This window comes from Hemicordylus capensis, chromosome 11, assembly GCF_027244095.1.
Source record: "Hemicordylus capensis ecotype Gifberg chromosome 11, rHemCap1.1.pri, whole genome shotgun sequence".
Lineage (NCBI taxonomy): Eukaryota > Metazoa > Chordata > Lepidosauria > Squamata > Cordylidae > Hemicordylus > Hemicordylus capensis.
In genome coordinates this window covers 9507349-9534715 of record NC_069667.1, presented here as the reverse complement: position 1 = coordinate 9534715, position 27367 = coordinate 9507349, and the positions used below count along the sequence as shown (strand labels likewise).

The window sequence follows — 27367 nt, the reverse complement described above, 5'->3', positions numbered from 1 at the left end:
CAGCTATGTTTTTTGCAACTGGGTAACCACAATTCTTACTGTGTGCCACCCCAATCTGATCTGCTGTGCTTTCTGACGTGTTCTTGCAACCACTGAGTATTTGGTAACAAAAAGCTGAAAACTAGTTCAAACTAGTTTAGTGAACGAAAAGTTTAAATACATATAGGCACAACATTCATTTGTACAACTGCTTTCTTGCCCACAAACAAAGCAGAAGGTCAGCCCAGCGGAGGAAGTCTATCTTCATTATCCAAGTTAGTTAGGATAATCAGAATAGGTTGTTTAGTAATTAGAATACCTAAGTCTTTCACAGAGTCTGTTTTCCAAGTAAAGGGCCAGTGCATATCCCTATGAGAGTGGGGCCATTTCCCAAAGGACATGGCACAATTAATTTTGCATCCAGAGAGTTCCCCAAATTGGTATCGTAATTCCATAAGTCTACTTGTGAATGAGCCAACAGGGGTCTACTCACGAGTAAGTTGATGGGGTCTACTCGTGAGTAAGCCGAGGGGTGGTACCTTCGTGATTAAGCCGACCAGGTCTACTCATGAGTATATTTACCTGGGTCTACTCGTGAGTAAACTGACAGGGGTCTACTCATGAGTAAGCCAACAGGGTGTACTCATTTGTCACTGAGGGGGGGTCTACTCCCGAGTAGCCGTTGGGAGGCCTAATCTACTCTTTTAAAGGACTTTTTGTATTTCCTTACAGCTATGTTTTTTGCAACTGGGTAACCACAATTCTTACTGTGTGCCACCCCAATCTGATCTGCTGTGCTTTCTGACGTGTTCTTGCAACCACTGAGTATTTTGTAACGAAAAGCTGAAAACTAGTTCAAACTAGTTTAGTGAACGAAAAGTTTAAATACATATAGGCACAACATTCATTTGTACAACTGCTTTCTTGCCCACAAACAAAGCAGAAGGTCAGCCCAGCGGAGGAAGTCTATCTTCATTATCCAAGTTAGTTAGGATAATCAGAATAGGTTGTTTAGTAATTAGAATACCTAAGTCTTTCACAGAGTCTGTTTTCCAAGTAAAGGGCCAGTGCATATCCCTATGAGAGTGGGGCCATTTCCCAAAGGACATGGCACAATTAATTTTGCATCCAGAGAGTTCCCCAAATTGGTATCGTAATTCCATAAGTCTACTTGTGAATGAGCCAACAGGGGTCTACTCACGAGTAAGTTGATGGGGTCTACTCGTGAGTAACCCGAAAGGTGGTACCCTGGTGATTAAGCCGACCAGGTCTACTCATGAGTCAACTTACCTGGGTCTACTCATGAGTAAACTGACAGGGGTCTACTCATGAGTAAGCCAAAAGGGTGTACTCATTTGTCACTGAGGGGGGGTCTACTCCCGAATAGCCGTTGGGAGGCCTAATCTACTCTTTTAAAGGACTTTTTGTATTTCCTTACAGCTATGTTTTTTGCAACTGGGTAACCACAATTCTTACTGTGTGCCACCCCAATCTGATCTGCTGTGCTTTCTGACGTGTTCTTGCAACCACTGAGTATTTTGTAACGAAAAGCTGAAAACTAGTTCAAACTAGTTTAGTGAACGAAAAGTTTAAATACATATAGGCACAACATTCATTTGTACAACTGCTTTCTTGCCCACAAACAAAGCAGAAGGTCAGCCCAGCGGAGGAAGTCTATCTTCATTATCCAAGTTAGTTAGGATAATCAGAATAGGTTGTTTAGTAATTAGAATACCTAAGTCTTTCACAGAGTCTGTTTTCGAAGTAAAGGGCCAGTGCATATCCCTATGAGAGTGGGGCCATTTCCCAAAGGACATGGCACAATTAATTTTGAATCCAGAGAGTTCCCCAAATTGGTATCGTAATTCCATAAGTCTACTTGTGAATGAGCCAACAGGGGTCTACTCACGAGTAAGTTGATGGGGTCTACTCGTGAGTAAGCCGAGGGGTGGTACCCTGGCGATTAATCCGACCAGGTCTACTCATGAGTAAACTTACCTGGGTCTACTCATGAGTAAAATGACAGGGGTCTACTCATGAGTGAGCCAAAAGGATGTACTCATTTGTCACTGAGGGGGGGTCTACTCCCGAATAGCCGTTGGTAGGCCTAATCTACTCTTTTAAAGGACTTTTTGTATTTCCTTACAGCTATGTTTTTTGCAACTGGGTAACCACAATTCTTACTGTGTGCCACCCCAATCTGATCTGCTGTGCTTTCTGACTTGTTCTTGCAACCACTGAGTATTTGGTAACAAAAAGCTGAAAACTAGTTCAAACTAGTTTAGTGAACTAAAAGTATAAATACATCTAGGCATAACATTCATTTGTACAACTGCTTTCTTGCCCGCAAACAAAGCAGAAGGTCAGCCCAGCGGAGGAAGTCTATCTTCATTATCCAAGTTAGTTAGGATAATCAGAATAGGTTGTTTAGTAATGAGAATACCTAAGTCTTTCACAGAGTCTGTTTTCCAAGTAAAGGGCCAGTGCATATCCCTATGAGAGTGGGGCCATTTCCCAAAGGACATGGCACAATTAATTTTGCATCCAGAGAGTTCCCCAAATTGGTATCGTAATTCCATAAGTCTACTTGTGAATGAGCCAACAGGGGTCTACTCACGAGTAAGTTGATGGGGTCTACTCGTGAGTAAGCCGAGGGGTGGTACCTTCGTGATTAAGCCGACCAGGTCTACTCATGAGTATATTTACCTGGGTCTACTCGTGAGTAAACTGACAGGGGTCTACTCATGAGTAAGCCAACAGGGTGTACTCATTTGTCACTGAGGGGGGGTCTACTCCCGAGTAGCCGTTGGGAGGCCTAATCTACTCTTTTAAAGGACTTTTTGTATTTCCTTACAGCTATGTTTTTTGCAACTGGGTAACCACAATTCTTACTGTGTGCCACCCCAATCTGATCTGCTGTGCTTTCTGACGTGTTCTTGCAACCACTGAGTATTTTGTAACGAAAAGCTGAAAACTAGTTCAAACTAGTTTAGTGAACGAAAAGTTTAAATACATATAGGCACAACATTCATTTGTACAACTGCTTTCTTGCCCACAAACAAAGCAGAAGGTCAGCCCAGCGGAGGAAGTCTATCTTCATTATCCAAGTTAGTTAGGATAATCAGAATAGGTTGTTTAGTAATTAGAATACCTAAGTCTTTCACAGAGTCTGTTTTCCAAGTAAAGGGCCAGTGCATATCCCTATGAGAGTGGGGCCATTTCCCAAAGGACATGGCACAATTAATTTTGCATCCAGAGAGTTCCCCAAATTGGTATCGTAATTCCATAAGTCTACTTGTGAATGAGCCAACAGGGGTCTACTCACGAGTAAGTTGATGGGGTCTACTCGTGAGTAACCCGAAAGGTGGTACCCTGGTGATTAAGCCGACCAGGTCTACTCATGAGTCAACTTACCTGGGTCTACTCATGAGTAAACTGACAGGGGTCTACTCATGAGTAAGCCAAAAGGGTGTACTCATTTGTCACTGAGGGGGGGTCTACTCCCGAATAGCCGTTGGGAGGCCTAATCTACTCTTTTAAAGGACTTTTTGTATTTCCTTACAGCTATGTTTTTTGCAACTGGGTAACCACAATTCTTACTGTGTGCCACCCCAATCTGATCTGCTGTGCTTTCTGACGTGTTCTTGCAACCACTGAGTATTTTGTAACGAAAAGCTGAAAACTAGTTCAAACTAGTTTAGTGAACGAAAAGTTTAAATACATATAGGCACAACATTCATTTGTACAACTGCTTTCTTGCCCACAAACAAAGCAGAAGGTCAGCCCAGCGGAGGAAGTCTATCTTCATTATCCAAGTTAGTTAGGATAATCAGAATAGGTTGTTTAGTAATTAGAATACCTAAGTCTTTCACAGAGTCTGTTTTCGAAGTAAAGGGCCAGTGCATATCCCTATGAGAGTGGGGCCATTTCCCAAAGGACATGGCACAATTAATTTTGAATCCAGAGAGTTCCCCAAATTGGTATCGTAATTCCATAAGTCTACTTGTGAATGAGCCAACAGGGGTCTACTCACGAGTAAGTTGATGGGGTCTACTCGTGAGTAAGCCGAGGGGTGGTACCCTGGCGATTAATCCGACCAGGTCTACTCATGAGTAAACTTACCTGGGTCTACTCATGAGTAAAATGACAGGGGTCTACTCATGAGTGAGCCAAAAGGATGTACTCATTTGTCACTGAGGGGGGGTCTACTCCCGAATAGCCGTTGGTAGGCCTAATCTACTCTTTTAAAGGACTTTTTGTATTTCCTTACAGCTATGTTTTTTGCAACTGGGTAACCACAATTCTTACTGTGTGCCACCCCAATCTGATCTGCTGTGCTTTCTGACTTGTTCTTGCAACCACTGAGTATTTGGTAACAAAAAGCTGAAAACTAGTTCAAACTAGTTTAGTGAACTAAAAGTATAAATACATCTAGGCATAACATTCATTTGTACAACTGCTTTCTTGCCCGCAAACAAAGCAGAAGGTCAGCCCAGCGGAGGAAGTCTATCTTCATTATCCAAGTTAGTTAGGATAATCAGAATAGGTTGTTTAGTAATGAGAATACCTAAGTCTTTCACAGAGTCTGTTTTCCAAGTAAAGGGCCAGTGCATATCCCTATGAGAGTGGGGCCATTTCCCAAAGGACATGGCACAATTAATTTTGCATCCAGAGAGTTCCCCAAATTGGTATCGTAATTCCATAAGTCTACTTGTGAATGAGCCAACAGGGGTCTACTCACGAGTAAGTTGATGGGGTCTACTCGTGAGTAAGCCGAGGGGTGGTACCTTCGTGATTAAGCCGACCAGGTCTACTCATGAGTATATTTACCTGGGTCTACTCGTGAGTAAACTGACAGGGGTCTACTCATGAGTAAGCCAACAGGGTGTACTCATTTGTCACTGAGGGGGGGTCTACTCCCGAGTAGCCGTTGGGAGGCCTAATCTACTCTTTTAAAGGACTTTTTGTATTTCCTTACAGCTATGTTTTTTGCAACTGGGTAACCACAATTCTTACTGTGTGCCACCCCAATCTGATCTGCTGTGCTTTCTGACGTGTTCTTGCAACCACTGAGTATTTTGTAACGAAAAGCTGAAAACTAGTTCAAACTAGTTTAGTGAACGAAAAGTTTAAATACATATAGGCACAACATTCATTTGTACAACTGCTTTCTTGCCCACAAACAAAGCAGAAGGTCAGCCCAGCGGAGGAAGTCTATCTTCATTATCCAAGTTAGTTAGGATAATCAGAATAGGTTGTTTAGTAATTAGAATACCTAAGTCTTTCACAGAGTCTGTTTTCCAAGTAAAGGGCCAGTGCATATCCCTATGAGAGTGGGGCCATTTCCCAAAGGACATGGCACAATTAATTTTGCATCCAGAGAGTTCCCCAAATTGGTATCGTAATTCCATAAGTCTACTTGTGAATGAGCCAACAGGGGTCTACTCACGAGTAAGTTGATGGGGTCTACTCGTGAGTAACCCGAAAGGTGGTACCCTGGTGATTAAGCCGACCAGGTCTATTCATGAGTCAACTTACCTGGATCTACTCATGAGTAAACTGACAGGGGTCTACTCATGAGTAAGCCAAAAGGGTGTACTCATTTGTCACTGAGGGGGGGTCTACTCCCGAATAGCCGTTGGGAGGCCTAATCTACTCTTTTAAAGGACTTTTTGTATTTCCTTACAGCTATGTTTTTTGCAACTGGGTAACCACAATTCTTACTGTGTGCCACCCCAATCTGATCTGCTGTGCTTTCTGACGTGTTCTTGCAACCACTGAGTATTTTGTAACGAAAAGCTGAAAACTAGTTCAAACTAGTTTAGTGAACTAAAAGTATAAATACATCTAGGCATAACATTCATTTGTACAACTGCTTTCTTGCCCGCAAACAAAGCAGAAGGTCAGCCCAGCGGAGGAAGTCTATCTTCATTATCCAAGTTAGTTAGGATAATCAGAATAGGTTGTTTAGTAATTAGAATACCTAAGTCTTTCACAGAGTCTGTTTTCCAAGTAAAGGGCCAGTGCATATCCCTATGAGAGTGGGGCCATTTCCCAAAGGACATGGCACAATTAATTTTGCATCCAGAGAGTTCCCCAAATAGGTATAGTAATTCCATAAGTCTACTTGTGAATGAGCCAACAGGGGTCTACTCACGAGTAAGTTGATGGGGTCTACTCGTGAGTAAGCCGAGGGGTGGTACCTTCGTGATTAAGCCGACCAGGTCTACTCATGAGTATATTTACCTGGGTCTACTCGTGAGTAAACTGACAGGGGTCTACTCATGAGTAAGCCAACAGGGTGTACTCATTTGTCACTGAGGGGGGGTCTACTCCCGAGTAGCCGTTGGGAGGCCTAATCTACTCTTTTAAAGGACTTTTTGTATTTCCTTACAGCTATGTTTTTTGCAACTGGGTAACCACAATTCTTACTGTGTGCCACCCCAATCTGATCTGCTGTGCTTTCTGACGTGTTCTTGCAACCACTGAGTATTTTGTAACGAAAAGCTGAAAACTAGTTCAAACTAGTTTAGTGAACTAAAAGTATAAATACATCTAGGCACAACATTCATTTGTACAACTGCTTTCTTGCCCACAAACAAAGCAGAAGGTCAGCCCAGCGGAGGAAGTCTATCTTCATTATCCAAGTTAGTTAGGATAATCAGAATAGGTTGTTTAGTAATTAGAATACCTAAGTCTTTCACAGAGTCTGTTTTCGAAGTAAAGGGCCAGTGCATATCCCTATGAGAGTGGGGCCATTTCCCAAAGGACATGGCACAATTAATTTTGCATCCAGAGAGTTCCCCAAATTGGTATCGTAATTCCATAAGTCTACTTGTGAATGAGCCAACAGGGGTCTACTCACGAGTAAGTTGATGGGGTCTACTCGTGAGTAAGCCGAGGGGTGGTACCCTGGCGATTAAGCCGACCAGGTCTACTCATGAGTAAACTTACCTGGGTCTACTCATGAGTAAACTGACAGGGGTCTACTCATGAGTGAGCCAAAAGGATGTACTCATTTGTCACTGAGGGGGGGTCTACTCCCGAATAGCCGTTGGGAGGCCTAATCTACTCTTTTAAAGGACTTTTTGTATTTCCTTACAGCTATGTTTTTTGCAACTGGGTAACCACAATTCTTACTGTGTGCCACCCCAATCTGATCTGCTGTGCTTTCTGACTTGTTCTTGCAACCACTGAGTATTTGGTAACAAAAAGCTGAAAACTAGTTCAAACTAGTTTAGTGAACTAAAAGTATAAATACATCTAGGCATAACATTCATTTGTACAACTGCTTTCTTGCCCGCAAACAAAGCAGAAGGTCAGCCCAGCGGAGGAAGTCTATCTTCATTATCCAAGTTAGTTAGGATAATCAGAATAGGTTGTTTAGTAATTAGAATACCTAAGTCTTTCACAGAGTCTGTTTTCCAAGTAAAGGGCCAGTGCATATCCCTATGAGAGTGGGGCCATTTCCCAAAGGACATGGCACAATTAATTTTGCATCCAGAGAGTTCCCCAAATTGGTATCGTAATTCCATAAGTCTACTTGTGAATGAGCCAACAGGGGTCTACTCACGAGTAAGTTGATGGGGTCTACTCGTGAGTAACCCGAAAGGTGGTACCCTGGTGATTAAGCCGACCAGGTCTACTCATGAGTCAACTTACCTGGGTCTACTCATGAGTAAACTGACAGGGGTCTACTCATGAGTAAGCCAAAAGGGTGTACTCATTTGTCACTGAGGGGGGGTCTACTCCCGAATAGCCGTTGGGAGGCCTAATCTACTCTTTTAAAGGACTTTTTGTATTTCCTTACAGCTATGTTTTTTGCAACTGGGTAACCACAATTCTTACTGTGTGCCACCCCAATCTGATCTGCTGTGCTTTCTGACGTGTTCTTGCAACCACTGAGTATTTTGTAACGAAAAGCTGAAAACTAGTTCAAACTAGTTTAGTGAACGAAAAGTTTAAATACATATAGGCACAACATTCATTTGTACAACTGCTTTCTTGCCCACAAACAAAGCAGAAGGTCAGCCCAGCGGAGGAAGTCTATCTTCATTATCCAAGTTAGTTAGGATAATCAGAATAGGTTGTTTAGTAATTAGAATACCTAAGTCTTTCACAGAGTCTGTTTTCGAAGTAAAGGGCCAGTGCATATCCCTATGAGAGTGGGGCCATTTCCCAAAGGACATGGCACAATTAATTTTGAATCCAGAGAGTTCCCCAAATTGGTATCGTAATTCCATAAGTCTACTTGTGAATGAGCCAACAGGGGTCTACTCACGAGTAAGTTGATGGGGTCTACTCGTGAGTAAGCCGAGGGGTGGTACCCTGGCGATTAATCCGACCAGGTCTACTCATGAGTAAACTTACCTGGGTCTACTCATGAGTAAACTGACAGGGGTCTACTCATGAGTGAGCCAAAAGGATGTACTCATTTGTCACTGAGGGGGGGTCTACTCCCGAATAGCCGTTGGGAGGCCTAATCTACTCTTTTAAAGGACTTTTTGTATTTCCTTACAGCTATGTTTTTTGCAACTGGGTAACCACAATTCTTACTGTGTGCCACCCCAATCTGATCTGCTGTGCTTTCTGACTTGTTCTTGCAACCACTGAGTATTTGGTAACAAAAAGCTGAAAACTAGTTCAAACTAGTTTAGTGAACTAAAAGTATAAATACATCTAGGCATAACATTCATTTGTACAACTGCTTTCTTGCCCGCAAACAAAGCAGAAGGTCAGCCCAGCGGAGGAAGTCTATCTTCATTATCCAAGTTAGTTAGGATAATCAGAATAGGTTGTTTAGTAATTAGAATACCTAAGGCTTTCACAGAGTCTGTTTTCCAAGTAAAGGGCCAGTGCATATCCCTATGAGAGTGGGGCCATTTCCCAAAGGACATGGCACAATTAATTTTGCATCCAGAGAGTTCCCCAAATTGGTATCGTAATTCCATAAGTCTACTTGTGAATGAGCCAACAGGGGTCTACTCACGAGTAAGTTGATGGGGTCTACTCGTGAGTAACCCGAAAGGTGGTACCCTGGTGATTAAGCCGACCAGGTCTATTCATGAGTCAACTTACCTGGATCTACTCATGAGTAAACTGACAGGGGTCTACTCATGAGTAAGCCAAAAGGGTGTACTCATTTGTCACTGAGGGGGGGTCTACTCCCGAATAGCCGTTGGGAGGCCTAATCTACTCTTTTAAAGGACTTTTTGTATTTCCTTACAGCTATGTTTTTTGCAACTGGGTAACCACAATTCTTACTGTGTGCCACCCCAATCTGATCTGCTGTGCTTTCTGACATGTTCTTGCAACCACTGAGTATTTTGTAACGAAAAGCTGAAAACTAGTTCAAACTAGTTTAGTGAACTAAAAGTATAAATACATCTAGGCATAACATTCATTTGTACAACTGCTTTCTTGCCCACAAACAAAGCAGAAGGTCAGCCCAGCGGAGGAAGTCTATCTTCATTATCCAAGTTAGTTAGGATAATCAGAATAGGTTGTTTAGTAATTAGAATACCTAAGTCTTTCACAGAGTCTGTTTTCGAAGTAAAGGGCCAGTGCATATCCCTATGAGAGTGGGGCCATTTCCCAAAGGACATGGCACAATTAATTTTGCATCCAGAGAGTTCCCCAAATTGGTATCGTAATTCCATAAGTCTACTTGTGAATGAGCCAACAGGGGTCTACTCACGAGTAAGTTGATGGGGTCTACTCGTGAGTAAGCCGAGGGGTGGTACCCTGGCGATTAATCCGACCAGGTCTACTCATGAGTAAACTTACCTGGGTCTACTCATGAGTAAACTGACAGGGGTCTACTCATGAGTGAGCCAAAAGGATGTACTCATTTGTCACTGAGGGGGGGTCTACTCCCGAATAGCCGTTGGTAGGCCTAATCTACTCTTTTAAAGGACTTTTTGTATTTCCTTACAGCTATGTTTTTTGCAACTGGGTAACCACAATTCTTACTGTGTGCCACCCCAATCTGATCTGCTGTGCTTTCTGACTTGTTCTTGCAACCACTGAGTATTTGGTAACAAAAAGCTGAAAACTAGTTCAAACTAGTTTAGTGAACTAAAAGTATAAATACATCTAGGCATAACATTCATTTGTACAACTGCTTTCTTGCCCGCAAACAAAGCAGAAGGTCAGCCCAGCGGAGGAAGTCTATCTTCATTATCCAAGTTAGTTAGGATAATCAGAATAGGTTGTTTAGTAATTAGAATACCTAAGTCTTTCACAGAGTCTGTTTTCCAAGTAAAGGGCCAGTGCATATCCCTATGAGAGTGGGGCCATTTCCCAAAGGACATGGCACAATTAATTTTGCATCCAGAGAGTTCCCCAAATAGGTATAGTAATTCCATAAGTCTACTTGTGAATGAGCCAACAGGGGTCTACTCACGAGTAAGTTGATGGGGTCTACTCGTGAGTAAGCCGAGGGGTGGTACCTTCGTGATTAAGCCGACCAGGTCTACTCATGAGTATATTTACCCGGGTCTACTCGTGAGTAAACTGACAGGGGTCTACTCATGAGTAAGCCAACAGGGTGTACTCATTTGTCACTGAGGGGGGGTCTACTCCCGAGTAGCCGTTGGGAGGCCTAATCTACTCTTTTAAAGGACTTTTTGTATTTCCTTACAGCTATGTTTTTTGCAACTGGGTAACCACAATTCTTACTGTGTGCCACCCCAATCTGATCTGCTGTGCTTTCTGACGTGTTCTTGCAACCACTGAGTATTTTGTAACGAAAAGCTGAAAACTAGTTCAAACTAGTTTAGTGAACTAAAAGTATAAATACATTTAGGCACAACATTCATTTGTACAACTGCTTTCTTGCCCACAAACAAAGCAGAAGGTCAGCCCAGCGGAGGAAGTCTATCTTCATTATCCAAGTTAGTTAGGATAATCAGAATAGGTTGTTTAGTAATTAGAATACCTAAGTCTTTCACAGAGTCTGTTTTCGAAGTAAAGGGCCAGTGCATATCCCTATGAGAGTGGGGCCATTTCCCAAAGGACATGGCACAATTAATTTTGCATCCAGAGAGTTCCCCAAATTGGTATAGTAATTCCATAAGTCTACTTGTGAATGAGCCAACAGGGGTCTACTCACGAGTAAGTTGATGGGGTCTACTCGTGAGTAAGCCGAGGGGTGGTACCCTGGCGATTAAGCCGACCAGGTCTACTCATGAGTAAACTTACCTGGGTCTACTCATGAGTAAACTGACAGGGGTCTACTCATGAGTGAGCCAAAAGGATGTACTCATTTGTCACTGAGGGGGGGTCTACTCCCGAATAGCCGTTGGGAGGCCTAATCTACTCTTTTAAAGGACTTTTTGTATTTCCTTACAGCTATGTTTTTTGCAACTGGGTAACCACAATTCTTACTGTGTGCCACCCCAATCTGATCTGCTGTGCTTTCTGACTTGTTCTTGCAACCACTGAGTATTTGGTAACAAAAAGCTGAAAACTAGTTCAAACTAGTTTAGTGAACTAAAAGTATAAATACATCTAGGCATAACATTCATTTGTACAACTGCTTTCTTGCCCGCAAACAAAGCAGAAGGTCAGCCCAGCGGAGGAAGTCTATCTTCATTATCCAAGTTAGTTAGGATAATCAGAATAGGTTGTTTAGTAATTAGAATACCTAAGTCTTTCACAGAGTCTGTTTTCCAAGTAAAGGGCCAGTGCATATCCCTATGAGAGTGGGGCCATTTCCCAAAGGACATGGCACAATTAATTTTGCATCCAGAGAGTTCCCCAAATTGGTATCGTAATTCCATAAGTCTACTTGTGAATGAGCCAACAGGGGTCTACTCACGAGTAAGTTGATGGGGTCTACTCGTGAGTAAGCCGAGGGGTGGTACCTTCGTGATTAAGCCGACCAGGTCTACTCATGAGTATATTTACCTGGGTCTACTCGTGAGTAAACTGACAGGGGTCTACTCATGAGTAAGCCAACAGGGTGTACTCATTTGTCACTGAGGGGGGGTCTACTCCCGAGTAGCCGTTGGGAGGCCTAATCTACTCTTTTAAAGGACTTTTTGTATTTCCTTACAGCTATGTTTTTTGCAACTGGGTAACCACAATTCTTACTGTGTGCCACCCCAATCTGATCTGCTGTGCTTTCTGACGTGTTCTTGCAACCACTGAGTATTTTGTAACGAAAAGCTGAAAACTAGTTCAAACTAGTTTAGTGAACGAAAAGTTTAAATACATATAGGCACAACATTCATTTGTACAACTGCTTTCTTGCCCACAAACAAAGCAGAAGGTCAGCCCAGCGGAGGAAGTCTATCTTCATTATCCAAGTTAGTTAGGATAATCAGAATAGGTTGTTTAGTAATTAGAATACCTAAGTCTTTCACAGAGTCTGTTTTCCAAGTAAAGGGCCAGTGCATATCCCTATGAGAGTGGGGCCATTTCCCAAAGGACATGGCACAATTAATTTTGCATCCAGAGAGTTCCCCAAATTGGTATCGTAATTCCATAAGTCTACTTGTGAATGAGCCAACAGGGGTCTACTCACGAGTAAGTTGATGGGGTCTACTCGTGAGTAAGCCGAGGGGTGGTACCCTGGCGATTAAGCCGACCAGGTCTACTCATGAGTAAACTTACCTGGGTCTACTCATGAGTAAACTGACAGGGGTCTACTCATGAGTGAGCCAAAAGGATGTACTCATTTGTCACTGAGGGGGGGTCTACTCCCGAATAGCCGTTGGGAGGCCTAATCTACTCTTTTAAAGGACTTTTTGTATTTCCTTACAGCTATGTTTTTTGCAACTGGGTAACCACAATTCTTACTGTGTGCCACCCCAATCTGATCTGCTGTGCTTTCTGACTTGTTCTTGCAACCACTGAGTATTTGGTAACAAAAAGCTGAAAACTAGTTCAAACTAGTTTAGTGAACTAAAAGTATAAATACATCTAGGCATAACATTCATTTGTACAACTGCTTTCTTGCCCGCAAACAAAGCAGAAGGTCAGCCCAGCGGAGGAAGTCTATCTTCATTATCCAAGTTAGTTAGGATAATCAGAATAGGTTGTTTAGTAATTAGAATACCTAAGTCTTTCACAGAGTCTGTTTTCCAAGTAAAGGGCCAGTGCATATCCCTATGAGAGTGGGGCCATTTCCCAAAGGACATGGCACAATTAATTTTGCATCCAGAGAGTTCCCCAAATTGGTATAGTAATTCCATAAGTCTACTTGTGAATGAGCCAACAGGGGTCTACTCACGAGTAAGTTGATGGGGTCTACTCGTGAGTAAGCCGAGGGGTGGTACCCTGGCGATTAAGCCGACCAGGTCTACTCATGAGTAAACTTACCTGGGTCTACTCGTGAGTAAACTGACAGGGGTCTACTCATGAGTAAGCCAACAGGTTGTACTCATTTGTCACTGAGGGGGGGTCTACTCCCGAGTAGCCGTTGGGAGGCCTAATCTACTCTTTTAAAGGACTTTTTGTATTTCCTTACAGCCATGTTTTTTGCAACTGGGTAACCAAAATTCTTACTGTGTGCCACCCCAATCTGATCTGCTGTGCTTTCTGACGTGTTCTTGCAACCACAGAGTATTTGGTAACAAAAAGCTGAAAACTAGTTCAAACTAGTTTAGTGAAATAAAAGTATAACTACATCTAGGCATAACATTCATTTGTACAACTGCTTTCTTGCCCACAAAAAAAGCAGAAGGTCAGCCCAGCGGAGGAAGTCTATCTTCATTATCCAAGTTAGTTAGGATAATCAGAATAGGTTGTTTAGTAATTAGAATACCTAAGTCTTTCACAGAGTCTGTTTTCCAAGTAAAGGGCCAGTGCATATCCCTATGAGAGTGGGGCCATTTCCCAAAGGACATGGCACAATTAATTTTGCATCCAGAGAGTTCCCCAAATTGGTATAGTAATTCCATAAGTCTACTTGTGAATGAGCCAACAGGGGTCTACTCACGAGTAAGTTGATGGGGTCTACTCGTGAGTAAGCCGAGGGGTGGTACCCTGGCGATTAAGCCGACCAGGTCTACTCATGAGTAAACTTACCTGGGTCTACTCATGAGTAAACTGACAGGGGTCTACTCATGAGTAAGCCAACAGGTTGTACTCATTTGTCACTGAGGGGGGGTCTACTCCCGAGTAGCCGTTGGGAGGCCTAATCTACTCTTTTAAAGGACTTTTTGTATTTCCTTACAGCCATGTTTTTTGCAACTGGGTAACCACAATTCTTACTGTGTGCCACCCCAATCTGATCTGCTGTGCTTTCTGACGTGTTCTTGCAACCACAGAGTATTTGGTAACAAAAAGCTGAAAACTAGTTCAAACTAGTTTAGTGAACTAAAAGTATAACTACATCTAGGCATAACATTCATTTGTACAACGGCTTTCTTGCCCACAAACAAAGCAGAAGGTCAGCCCAGCGGAGGAAGTCTATCTTCATTATCCAAGTTAGTTAGGATAATCAGAATAGGTTGTTTAGTAATTAGAATACCTAAGTCTTTCACAGAGTCTGTTTTCCAAGTAAAGGGCCAGTGCATATCCCTATGAGAGTGGGGCCATTTCCCAAAGGACATGGCACAATTAATTTTGCATCCAGAGAGTTCCCCAAATTGGTATAGTAATTCCATAAGTCTACTTGTGAATGAGCCAACAGGGGTCTACTCACGAGTAAGTTGATGGGGTCTACTCGTGAGTAAGCCGAGGGGTGGTACCCTGGCGATTAAGCCGACCAGGTCTACTCATGAGTAAACTTACCTGGGTCTACTCGTGAGTAAACTGACAGGGGTCTACTCATGAGTAAGCCAACAGGTTGTACTCATTTGTCACTGAGGGGGGTCTACTCCCGAGTAGCCGTTGGGAGGCCTAATCTACTCTTTTAAAGGACTTTTTGTATTTCCTTACAGCTATGTTTTTTGCAACTGGGTAACCACAATTCTTACTGTGTGCCACCCCAATCTGATCTGCTGTGCTTTCTGACTTGTTCTTGCAACCACTGAGTATTTGGTAACGAAAAGCTGAAAACTAGTTCAAACTAGTTTAGTGAACTAAAAGTATAAATACATCTAGGCATAACATTCATTTGTACAACTGCTTTCTTGCTCACAAACAAAGCAGAAGGTCAGCCCAGCGGAGGAAGTCTATCTTCATTATCCAAGTTAGTTAGGATAATCAGAATAGGTTGTTTAGTAATTAGAATACCTAAGTCTTTCACAGAGTCTGTTTTCGAAGTAAAGGGCCAGTGCATATCCCTATGAGAGTGGGGCCATTTCCCAAAGGACATGGCACAATTAATTTTGCATCCAGAGAGTTCCCCAAATTGGTATAGTAATTCAATAAGTCTACTTGTGAATGAGCAAACAGGGGTCTACTCACGAGTAAGTTGATGGGGTCTACTCGTGAGTAAGCCGAGGGGTGGTACCCTGGCGATTAAGCCGACCAGGTCTACTCATGAGTAAACTTACCTGGGTCTACTCGTGAGTAAACTGACAGGGGTCTACTCATGAGTAAGCCAACAGGGTGTACTCATTTGTCACTGAGGGGGGGTCTACTCCCGAGTAGCCGTTGGGAGGCCTAATCTACTCTTTTAAAGGACTTTTTGTATTTCCTTACAGCTATGTTTTTTGCAACTGGGTAACCACAATTCTTACTGTGTGCCACCCCAATCTGATCTGCTGTGCTTTCTGATGTGTTCTTGCAACCACTGAGTATTTGGTAACGAAAAGCTGAAAACTAGTTCAAACTAGTTTAGTGAACTAAAAGTATAACTACATCTAGGCATAACATTCATTTGTACAACTGCTTTCTTGCCCACAAAAAAAGCAGAAGGTCAGCCCAGCGGAGGAAGTCTATCTTCATTATCCAAGTTAGTTAGGATAATCAGAATAGGTTGTTTAGTAATTAGAATACCTAAGTCTTTCACAGAGTCTGTTTTCCAAGTAAAGGGCCAGTGCATATCCCTATGAGAGTGGGGCCATTTCCCAAAGGACATGGCACAATTAATTTTGCATCCAGAGAGTTCCCCAAATTGGTATAGTAATTCCATAAGTCTACTTGTGAATGAGCCAACAGGGGTCTACTCACGAGTAAGTTGATGGGGTCTACTCGTGAGTAAGCCGAGGGGTGGTACCCTCGTGATTAAGCCGACCAGGTCTACTCATGAGTATATTTACCTGGGTCTACTCATGAGTAAACTGACAGGGGTCTACTCATGAGTAAGCCAACAGGGTGTACTCATTTGTCACTGAGGGGGGGTCTACTCCCGAGTAGCCGTTGGGAGGCCTAATCTACTCTTTTAAAGGACTTTTTGTATTTCCTTACAGCCATGTTTTTTGCAACTGGGTAACCACAATTCTTACTGTGTTGCACCCCAATCTGATCTGCTGTGCTTTCTGACGTGTTCTTGCAACCACTGAGTATTTTGTAACGAAAAGCTGAAAACTAGTTCAAACTAGTTTAGTGAACTAAAAGTATAAATACATCTAGGCATAACATTCATTTGTACAACTGCTTTCTTGCCCACAAACAAAGCAGAAGGTCAGCCCAGCGGAGGAAGTCTATCTTCATTATCCAAGTTAGTTAGGATAATCAGAATAGGTTGTTTAGTAATTAGAATACTTTCACAGAGTCTGTTTTCCAAGTAAAGGGCCAGTGCATATCCCTATGAGAGTGGGGCCATTTCCCAAAGGACATGGCACAATTAATTTTGCATCCAGAGAGTTCCCCAAATTGGTATAGTAATTCCATAAGTCTACTTGTGAATGAGCCAGCAGGGGTCTACTCACGAGTAAGTTGATGGGGTCTTCTCGTGAGTAAGCCGAGGGGTGGTACCCTCGTGATTAAGCCGACCAGGTCTACTCATGAGTAAACTTTCGTGGGTCTACTCGTGAGTAAACTGACAAGGGTCTACTCGTGAGTAAGCCAACAGGGTGTACTCATTTGTCACTGAGGGGGGTCTACTCCCGAGTAGCCGTTGGGAGGCCTAATCTACTCTTTTAAAGGACTTTTTGTATTTCCTTACAGCCATGTTTTTTGCAACTGGGTAACCACAATTCTTACTTTGTGCCACCCCAATCTGATCTGCTGTGCTTTCTGACATGTTCTTGCAACCACTGAGTATTTGGTAACGAAAAGCTGAAAACTAGTTCAAACTAGTTTAGTGAGCTAAAAGTATAAATACATCTAGGCATAACATTCATTTGTACAACTGCTTTCTTGCCCACAAACAAAGCAGAAGGTCAGCCCAGCGGAGGAAGTCTATCTTCATTATCCAAGTTAGGATAATTAGAATAGGTTGTTTAGTAATTAGAATACCTAAGTCTTTCACAGAGTCTGTTTTCCAAGTAAAGGGCCAGTGCATATCCCTATGAGAGTGGGGCCATTTCCCAAAGGACATGGCACAATTAATTTTGCATCCAGAGAGTTCCCCAAATTGGTATCGTAATTCCATAAGTCTACTTGTGAATGAGCCAACAGGGGTCTACTCACGAGTAAGTTGATGGGGTCTACTCGTGAGTAAGCCGAGGGGTGGTACCCTGGCGATTAATCCGACCAGGTCTACTCATGAGTAAACTTACCTGGGTCTACTCATGAGTAAACTGACAGGGGTCTACTCATGAGTGAGCCAAAAGGATGTACTCATTTGTCACTGAGGGGGGGTCTACTCCCGAATAGCCGTTGGGAGGCCTAATCTACTCTTTTAAAGGACTTTTTGTATTTCCTTACAGCTATGTTTTTTGCAACTGGGTAACCACAATTCTTACTGTGTGCCACCCCAATCTGATCTGCTGTGCTTTCTGACTTGTTCTTGCAACCACTGAGTATTTGGTAACAAAAAGCTGAAAACTAGTTCAAACTAGTTTAGTGAACTAAAAGTATAAATACATCTAGGCATAACATTCATTTGTACAACTGCTTTCTTGCCCGCAAACAAAGCAGAAGGTCAGCCCAGCGGAGGAAGTCTATCTTCATTATCCAAGTTAGTTAGGATAATCAGAATAGGTTGTTTAGTAATTAGAATACCTAAGTCTTTCACAGAGTCTGTTTTCCAAGTAAAGGGCCAGTGCATATCCCTATGAGAGTGGGGCCATTTCCCAAAGGACATGGCACAATTAATTTTGCATCCAGAGAGTTCCCCAAATTGGTATAGTAATTCCATAAGTCTACTTGTGAATGAGCCAACAGGGGTCTACTCACGAGTAAGTTGATGGGGTCTACTCGTGAGTAAGCCGAGGGGTGGTACCCTGGCGATTAAGCCGACCAGGTCTACTCATGAGTAAACTTACCTGGGTCTACTCGTGAGTAAACTGACAGGGGTCTACTCATGAGTAAGCCAACAGGTTGTACTCATTTGTCACTGAGGGGGGGTCTACTCCCGAGTAGCCGTTGGGAGGCCTAATCTACTCTTTTAAAGGACTTTTTGTATTTCCTTACAGCCATGTTTTTTGCAACTGGGTAACCACAATTCTTACTGTATGCCACCCCAATCTGATCTGCTGTGCTTTCTGACGTGTTCTTGCAACCACTGAGTATTTGGTAACAAAAAGCTGAAAACTAGTTCAAACTAGTTTAGTGAACTAAAAGTATAACTACATCTAGGCATAACATTCATTTGTACAACTGCTTTCTTGCCCACAAACAAAGCAGAAGGTCAGCCCAGCGGAGGAAGTCTATCTTCATTATCCAAGTTAGTTAGGATAATCAGAATAGGTTGTTTAGTAATTAGAATACCTAAGTCTTTCACAGAGTCTGTTTTCCAAGTAAAGGGCCAGTGCATATCCCTGTGAGAGTGGGGCCATTTCCCAAAGGACATGGCACAATTAATTTTGCATCCAGAGAGTTCCCCAAATTGGTATAGTAATTCCATAAGTCTACTTGTGAATGAGCCAACAGGGGTCTACTCACGAGTAAGTTGATGGGGTCTACTCGTGAGTAAGCCGAGGGGTGGTACCCTGGCGATTAAGCCGACCAGGTCTACTCATGAGTAAACTTACCTGGGTCTACTCGTGAGTAAACTGACAGGGGTCTACTCATGAGTAAGCCAACAGGGTGTACTCATTTGTCACTGAGGGGGGGTCTACTCCCGAGTAGCCGTTGGGAGGCCTAATCTACTCTTTTAAAGGACTTTTTGTATTTCCTTACAGCTATGTTTTTTGCAACTGGGTAACCACAATTCTTACTGTGTGCCACCCCAATCTGATCTGCTGTGCTTTCTGACGTGTTCTTGCAACCACTGAGTATTTTGTAACGAAAAGCTGAAAACTAGTTCAAACTAGTTTAGTGAACGAAAAGTTTAAATACATATAGGCACAACATTCATTTGTACAACTGCTTTCTTGCCCACAAACAAAGCAGAAGGTCAGCCCAGCGGAGGAAGTCTATCTTCATTATCCAAGTTAGTTAGGATAATCAGAATAGGTTGTTTAGTAATTAGAATACCTAAGTCTTTCACAGAGTCTGTTTTCCAAGTAAAGGGCCAGTGCATATCCCTATGAGAGTGGGGCCATTTCCCAAAGGACATGGCACAATTAATTTTGCATCCAGAGAGTTCCCCAAATTGGTATCGTAATTCCATAAGTCTACTTGTGAATGAGCCAACAGGGGTCTACTCACGAGTAAGTTGATGGGGTCTACTCGTGAGTAACCCGAAAGGTGGTACCCTGGTGATTAAGCCGACCAGGTCTACTCATGAGTCAACTTACCTGGGTCTACTCATGAGTAAACTGACAGGGGTCTACTCATGAGTAAGCCAAAAGGGTGTACTCATTTGTCACTGAGGGGGGGTCTACTCCCGAATAGCCGTTGGGAGGCCTAATCTACTCTTTTAAAGGACTTTTTGTATTTCCTTACAGCTATGTTTTTTGCAACTGGGTAACCACAATTCTTACTGTGTGCCACCCCAATCTGATCTGCTGTGCTTTCTGACGTGTTCTTGCAACCACTGAGTATTTTGTAACGAAAAGCTGAAAACTAGTTCAAACTAGTTTAGTGAACGAAAAGTTTAAATACATATAGGCACAACATTCATTTGTACAACTGCTTTCTTGCCCACAAACAAAGCAGAAGGTCAGCCCAGCGGAGGAAGTCTATCTTCATTATCCAAGTTAGTTAGGATAATCAGAATAGGTTGTTTAGTAATTAGAATACCTAAGTCTTTCACAGAGTCTGTTTTCGAAGTAAAGGGCCAGTGCATATCCCTATGAGAGTGGGGCCATTTCCCAAAGGACATGGCACAATTAATTTTGCATCCAGAGAGTTCCCCAAATTGGTATCGTAATTCCATAAGTCTACTTGTGAATGAGCCAACAGGGGTCTACTCACGAGTAAGTTGATGGGGTCTACTCGTGAGTAAGCCGAGGGGTGGTACCCTGGCGATTAATCCGACCAGGTCTACTCATGAGTAAACTTACCTGGGTCTACTCATGAGTAAACTGACAGGGGTCTACTCATGAGTGAGCCAAAAGGATGTACTCATTTGTCACTGAGGGGGGGTCTACTCCCGAATAGCCGTTGGGAGGCCTAATCTACTCTTTTAAAGGACTTTTTGTATTTCCTTACAGCTATGTTTTTTGCAACTGGGTAACCACAATTCTTACTGTGTGCCACCCCAATCTGATCTGCTGTGCTTTCTGACTTGTTCTTGCAACCACTGAGTATTTGGTAACAAAAAGCTGAAAACTAGTTCAAACTAGTTTAGTGAACTAAAAGTATAAATACATCTAGGCATAACATTCATTTGTACAACTGCTTTCTTGCCCGCAAACAAAGCAGAAGGTCAGCCCAGCGGAGGAAGTCTATCTTCATTATCCAAGTTGTCATACACTCCAGAAAAATGGAAAGGAGAAAACACCTGGGACAGTTAATTTTCAAGAACTTTGTTCTATGTTGCCAGGAAGCAAATTAAACTCAGCACAAGCACAGATTTTTCACAGGCCACAGGGACCTCCAGGGCATTCATGGACCCCAAGTTAAGAACCCCTGACCTATTGTATGGCTGACAGTGCAACTAAGACTGTGTGTGGATTGTAACTTTTCAAAATCAAGGGTCCAGAGCAGTTGTAATGGTGCTGGTCTCTCAACCATGGCTAAGAAATCGGGTTCACATGCACACTCGTTACTCCTCACTCTCCCCTTTCCCTTGCCTTTCTTTCCCAACATTAACCATGGTTTCATGCAGCACATGTGGTGCTGCAAACCATATTTTCCTCAACCAGGGATTCAAACCATGGTTAGAAATTGGTTTGCATCGGCACATGTGTAATACAAAGGTGCGGTGGGACAGTTATTAAGCTAAGCAGGAAAGAGAGAAGGAAAATGGCTTCAGAGTGGGAAGGGAAAGGGAGTGTGTGGCCCATTCCCATTCTCTTAGCCATGATTAAGAGCCTGCAGCATTTGCATTTTCACTGGGTTTTGAAGGCAGTAAGAGCAGGCTGCCTTTACTTGTCAGACTGAACCTAATTTGTTTGATTTCTCATTCTTTGTGTTCAAAGTTGTAGAATGTGTTTTTATTACAGGTTTGGCTCTAACGGGGATGTCCCTGAAAGCCCTGAGACGAGGTAGCCAGCTGTGCTGTATTGCTTGTCCTTCCAAAGAGGAATGCTGTATGCCCCCCCACCCAGCACGACTCATGTGCATTTTAAAGAACAGAACTAGTAGCACAGGAATTCTCAAACTTGGGTCCCCAGATGTCGTTGGGCTACAGCTGCCAACATGCCAGCTGCAGTGGCCTTTGGCTGATGGTCCAACCTCATCTGACCCAAGTTTGAGCACCTCTGTGCTAGCAGAAGATTAGCTTCCTTTTGGGATTCTGCAAGCAGGATCTTCCCTGAAAAACCCATGTGGATGTCGAAACATAGAGAGCTGCCTTGCACCAAATCGGTCCATTTAGCTCAGCATTGTCTGACTGCCAGCAGCTCTCCAAGGTTTCGGGAGGAGTTTTTCCTTGCCCTACCTGGAGATGCGGCCAGGAATTGAACCTGGGACCTTCTGCGTACAAGGCAGATACTTTACTATGGATCTCCGATTCCATTTGCCATGTGTGCTTTTGCCAGTGTGCTATAGCGAATAGACTTGGAACTGGAAGATGTGGATTCATCACCGGCTCAGCCATGATTCATGAAGCTCACTGGCTGGCCATTTGCCAGTCCTTGTGTAAAACTCTCATAGGATGGTTGTGAGAATAACATGGTAATGACTTCATGAGCTCCTTGGAGGAAGGACCAATGTGATAAATGATGTTCATTTATGTTGGAATATGCTTTTCTTTGAGGGCACAGAGAGAAGAAAACGAGAAGCAAAATTAAGGGGATATCCTCTACATTTTCCGTCCCTCAGGCATCCAATTTAAACCACTTGCCCATCTGAGCAATGTTGCCACCTGCAATTCGGAGCTGGTGATCCAGATGACCTTTGACCTGTCTCTTGCAGATGTTTGTACGAGCCCAATTTGACTATGACCCCAAGAAGGACAGTCTCATCCCCTGCAAGGAAGCTGGGCTGAAGTTCCAAACAGGAGATGTCATTGAAATCATCAACAAAGATGACAGCAACTGGTGGCAAGGCCGGGTGGAAAGCTCTGCAAGCGGATCAGCAGGCCTCATCCCCTCCCTGGAGCTGCAAGAATGGTATGTCCCACTTGGGTGGTGACTTCTTGGGGGCTTTTTTGCCAACACTTATTCCCTTTTGAAGTTCTCACTGGAAGCTCCACCCAAGGAGATGAGTTTTTATAACACGATCTCCTTGCACACAGGTGTCTTGGGTCTTGATCTGAAATACATGTTTCCTTCTCTTTATTTCTCTTTATTTTTCTATAGAAAAATAGGAAGCTGCCTTATGTTGAGTCAGACCATTGGTCCATTTAGTTCAGTATTGACTGCACTGTCTAGCAGCAGTTCTCTAAGGTTTCAGGCAGGAGTCTTTCCCAGTCTTCCCTGGAGATGCTGCCAGGGCTTGAACCTGGGGTCTTCTGCATGCAAAGCAGATGCTCTACCACTGAGCTATGGCCCCTTCTTGCCCTATACTGGGGTTAATCTCACAATCTTCTTTAGGGTAGGAGGAGTGGCCAGGCTGAGTTCAGGAGCCGTGCATCTGCCTGGTTGGTCATTGTGAGAATTCTACAAGCAAGGGAGGAGGAGGGGGGAATGAGTACAGGAGTGGGAGGTGCAGAGATTGCTTCCCCTCCACCCTCACTCTATTTCTGGGTACAAGTTGTAGGCTCGCCACTGCCACCCATCTCGCAAACACTAATTCGACCCCTCCCCTTTGCTGGTAGAATTCTCACAATGGCCAATTGGAAGTGTTCATGGCTCCCAAATTAGGGTTGGCCTCTCCCACCCTAACGCCAATCATAAGAACAGCCCTGCCGAGAGAACAGTTGTTCCGGCTAGCTCTGTATTGTCTACACGGACTGGTAGCAGGTCCCCAAGTTTCAGGCAGGAATCTGTACCTATCTTCCTAGCTGGTACAGTGCTGCCCAGGATTGAACCGGGGACATTTTGCATGCAAAGCAGGCCATTGGAGTCTCTCTCAGCCCTATCTGGAGATGCCAGGGAGGGAACTTGGAACTTACTAAGAAGGTTTCTGTCGGCAATGCTTTTCCAACCCTGGACTTTCAGGCATCCCTCAAAAACTGGAGATTGGCCCCAAAGAGCCAAGATGCCCAATCCGATCAATATAAACTGTTAGACCAGCAAGTAAAAAGGGGATGCAGAGAAAACAATTCATAATGCATATGTAACCTGAATGCAGGCTTAACTTGCACTTTTCTGTCTCTGTCCATTGGTCTTCAAAACTCTTCTCTTACAAAATGCATGCTTACAGTTCCAACTTAACAGGATCCGCTGGCTACTCTCTCACTCAAAGCCATCTCACTCTGAGCTGCCAATTCTTGCTCTCTCCGTTCTCAGGCCCTGTTCCTGGATGACATGGTTCCCCTTGGTTCAGCGCTGGCCATGGGATGTGGATTGCTTTGGACTTTATAGCATCTTTATGTTCATTCTGTCGTATGCTGGTCAAAGACTGAAATAAAGAGATTGATTGATTGATTGATTGATTGATTGATTGATTGCTTTGGAAGGGCTGGGACTGATTGGACCTTCTCTGTTGCATCCCCACCCCCACCCCCACCCCCACCTCCTGCTTCTTCCAGGCGTGTTGCAAGCATGACCCAGAACAACCCCAGCCAAGCCCAGAGCTGCAGCCCTTTCGCGAAGAAGAAGAAATGCAAAGACAAGTACTTGGCGAAGCACAGCTCCAGTGAGCATCTTTTTCCTTTCCTCTTGTCCCATATCCTCCTCTCTTCCTTCCTTGTAGCAAGGGGGCTTTTGACTCTGGGTCAACATAAGGCCAATTCAAGAGCAGTGTTCCCCATGCCAGGGATTCCCAGGCATTGACTACAATTGCCATAATCCCCAGCCAAAAGCCAGTGCAGCTGGAGATGATGGGAGTTGTAGTCAATCACCTCTGGGAATTCCTGTTGCAGGGAACACTGTTCAGGTGTCCCAAGGCTGCTTCTCTATATGTGTGTGTGTTCTCTGCAGCTCCTACACCCCTTGGGAGTGTGCTTTCACACTTCCGGTGTTGTGACACCGCAGTCCCTACGCTGACAGAAGGGTGCCATTCATATTTCCAATGCCTTATTTCAAATTTAATCACTGCGATATAGTGCTATGACGTTGTGTATCTGGCGTAAAGAAGTTGCTGTTTTGTCAGGTTGTTAGTTTTTGCCAGACTGCTCCCCCTGCTGTTTATGTTATGAATGTTATTTGCCTGAACTGAAGCATTTTGCTGCTGTTGAGCGGCTAGCCCGGGAAACGCCCTGGAGATGGATTTTGAGGCTGAGGATAATGGCCAAGTCAGTCGTCGGAGTGAAATGCTGACGAGTTCTTTTAGCACCAGCTCCTTCCATATACCCCACGGCACTGAGTTTTCCACTGGGAGGGCCAGATGGTCCTCCTCAGGGGCAGCAGGGATGTTGGATTTGGCCCATGGACTGCCTGTTGTGGGATGCTGAAGCCCAATTTGTGTGCCCAGACGGCGGAATGGAGGCTGCATCATTCGTGAGAATCCACTTTCCATGTGGTTCTAGTGATCTTGTATGATATATTTATGTATGAATTTATTTCCTCTGTATACAGTCCCATAATATTTTTGCATCTTCATTTTTGACAACTTTTTCAATGTTATGGTCCCACCAATTTTTGGCTACAGGTAGGTTGTATTTTTTGCAGATGTTCCAGTGTATCATCCCTGCTACCTTGTCATGCCTTTGTTTGTAGTCAGTCTGTGTGATCTTTTTACAACAGATGATGATGATGATGATGATGGTTCTTTGATGCTTCTTTTTTAGATTGTGAGCCCTTTGGGGGACAGGAAACCATCTTCTCATTATTATTCTGTGTAAATTGTATTGAGAACTTTGGTTGGAAAACAGTATATAAATATTCATTGTGGGGCTGGTCGGAGGTGTGGTGTACCTTGCTTTTCTCTGGTGCTCAGTTAAGGGCTTTTCTCTCTCTCATTTTAGTTTTTGATCAGCTGGACGTGGTGTCTTATGAGGAAGTGGTGAGGCTGCCGGCCTTCAAGCGGAAGACTCTGGTGCTTATAGGTAGGTCACCTCTCCTTCCTAGGACTTGGGCCAGGTTCTCGCTGAGGTGGGAACCAGCAGCTGAGCTGGTCTGCTTCAGACAGCACTGAAAACCAAATGCGGGGAAGAAAGCTAGGATGTGACATCTTCTCTTTGGCACCAAGCTTTTCTATGTGTATGAATTTTTGTTCTGCTTTGTGTTTGGTGTGGAAGATCATTGAACCCCGAAGGAGCATTGAAGCCACTCATGCAGTCTCAACTGGCATAGCTCAGCTGCTGGTTTATCACTTCAGTGAGAACAATGCCTAAATCTGCCAGGGCACACAGATGTCTGCTGCTCCTATAAAGGGCATCCTATGTGTGATGTTGGACGGAGGATTTAGCAGGTGGCTGCAGACCTGGACCTGACCTGCAGGTGATGAGGCCATCGTTCTGTGGCAGATCATCTGAGACACTTCCAGAAGTAAATAGACTTAGCAGCCCAAGGCACTTCCAGAAATAAGCACATGAACAGCTTTCAACATATGGAAACTCCCACTCCAAAGACTCGACTTCCAGACGCAAAAAAGAAACCGTTGTAAAATAAGTCAAACGGTCCACACACTAAACTAAAGCTAAAACTAAACTAAAAACACACTATTAAAAAGACCCAAGGCCTGACTCAGTATAAGGCAGCTGCCTATGTTCTATATTCATTGGGGTGAATAGCCAGTCTTGCAACAGTGAGTGTGTATTGTCCTTTTTGCTAAGCAAGGTTTGTCCTGGTATATCTTTGGATGGGTGAGCATGTGAGCACTGTCTGCTGAAAGATATCCCCCTTAGGGATTGGGGCCATAGCTCAGTGGAAGAGCATCTGCTTTGCATGCAGAAGGGCCCAGGTTCAATCCCTGGCTGTATCTCCAGGTAGGGCTGGCAGACTCCTCCTGCCTGAAACCTTGGAGACCCACTGCCAGTCAGTCAGTGTAGACATTATTGAGCTAGGGGTCGGACTCGGTATAAAGCAGCTTCCCATATTACACATTGCTGAATGGTAGAATCCTAAAGACCTGTACCACTGCATATAGGGGGATGCTATGTTTTAATGCTCCCGCATGGGAAAAGATCCCTGAAACTAAACAGCTAGGACAGCAGGAAGAGAGATTCTAGCCCAATCTGCTCCAAATTGCTTTTCTACTTGCAAGATTTTTTTAAAACACGAAGGAGAATTAAAGTGATGATGATTCCCCCTGCTGCTGCACACCCTGCAGCCCGATATGGTACAGGCCATTTGCCTATCTCTGGCCTCTTATCACTTCCTCTTGCATAGACCAAGCCTTATTCAACTTGGGTCTTCTTTCCAGGATTGAACTTAATGGGTGCCATGGTCAAACTATCCAGCCCCTTCCCATCCTAAAAGGGCTCTGAATTGGTAATTGCAGTTATTCATTGTGGGACAGTATTTGGTGGGGGGACGGTGGCAGGTTTAGACGACACCACCACCCCCGGACTGCAAAGCCACACTGTACTGGCGGAGAAGGGAAAGTTACACTCATGGTTGTGTGTATCCTGCTCTTTCTTGTCTTTTTAAAAAAAGACTGATTTGCAGCTGCTAAAGAAATAGTAGCCCTGTTTCTGGGACACAGGATGGGTCATAACATGGGATCTGGGCCTAATTTAAGGCAATTCTCGCAGCGGCTGATGTCACGTGTCTCCTGCCGCAGAGGTGGAGAATGCTGCCACGCTTTGATACGATGCATCCTTTCTCCAACATAAACAGAGAGAGAGGAGGAAATGCATCCCGAGCCTGACTTCCTCCAACATATGTCTCTTTGTTTGGACCAG

At 43.8% G+C, this 27367-nt stretch overlaps 1 protein-coding gene across 1 annotated transcript in view; it reads left to right on the top strand.

The window, feature by feature from the left end:
- The first annotated feature begins 21776 nt into the window (after positions 1-21776).
- LOC128335422 (55 kDa erythrocyte membrane protein-like) overlaps positions 21777-27367 on the top strand; it is a 103085-nt gene continuing 97494 nt past the window's right edge. Inside the window, exons 1-3 of the mRNA XM_053273630.1 lie at positions 21777-22586; positions 24110-24216; positions 25487-25567. Coding sequence (XP_053129605.1) covers positions 22390-22586; positions 24110-24216; positions 25487-25567 — 385 coding nt within the window. The 5' untranslated portion in view covers positions 21777-22389. The remainder of the gene's footprint in view (positions 22587-24109; positions 24217-25486; positions 25568-27367) is intronic.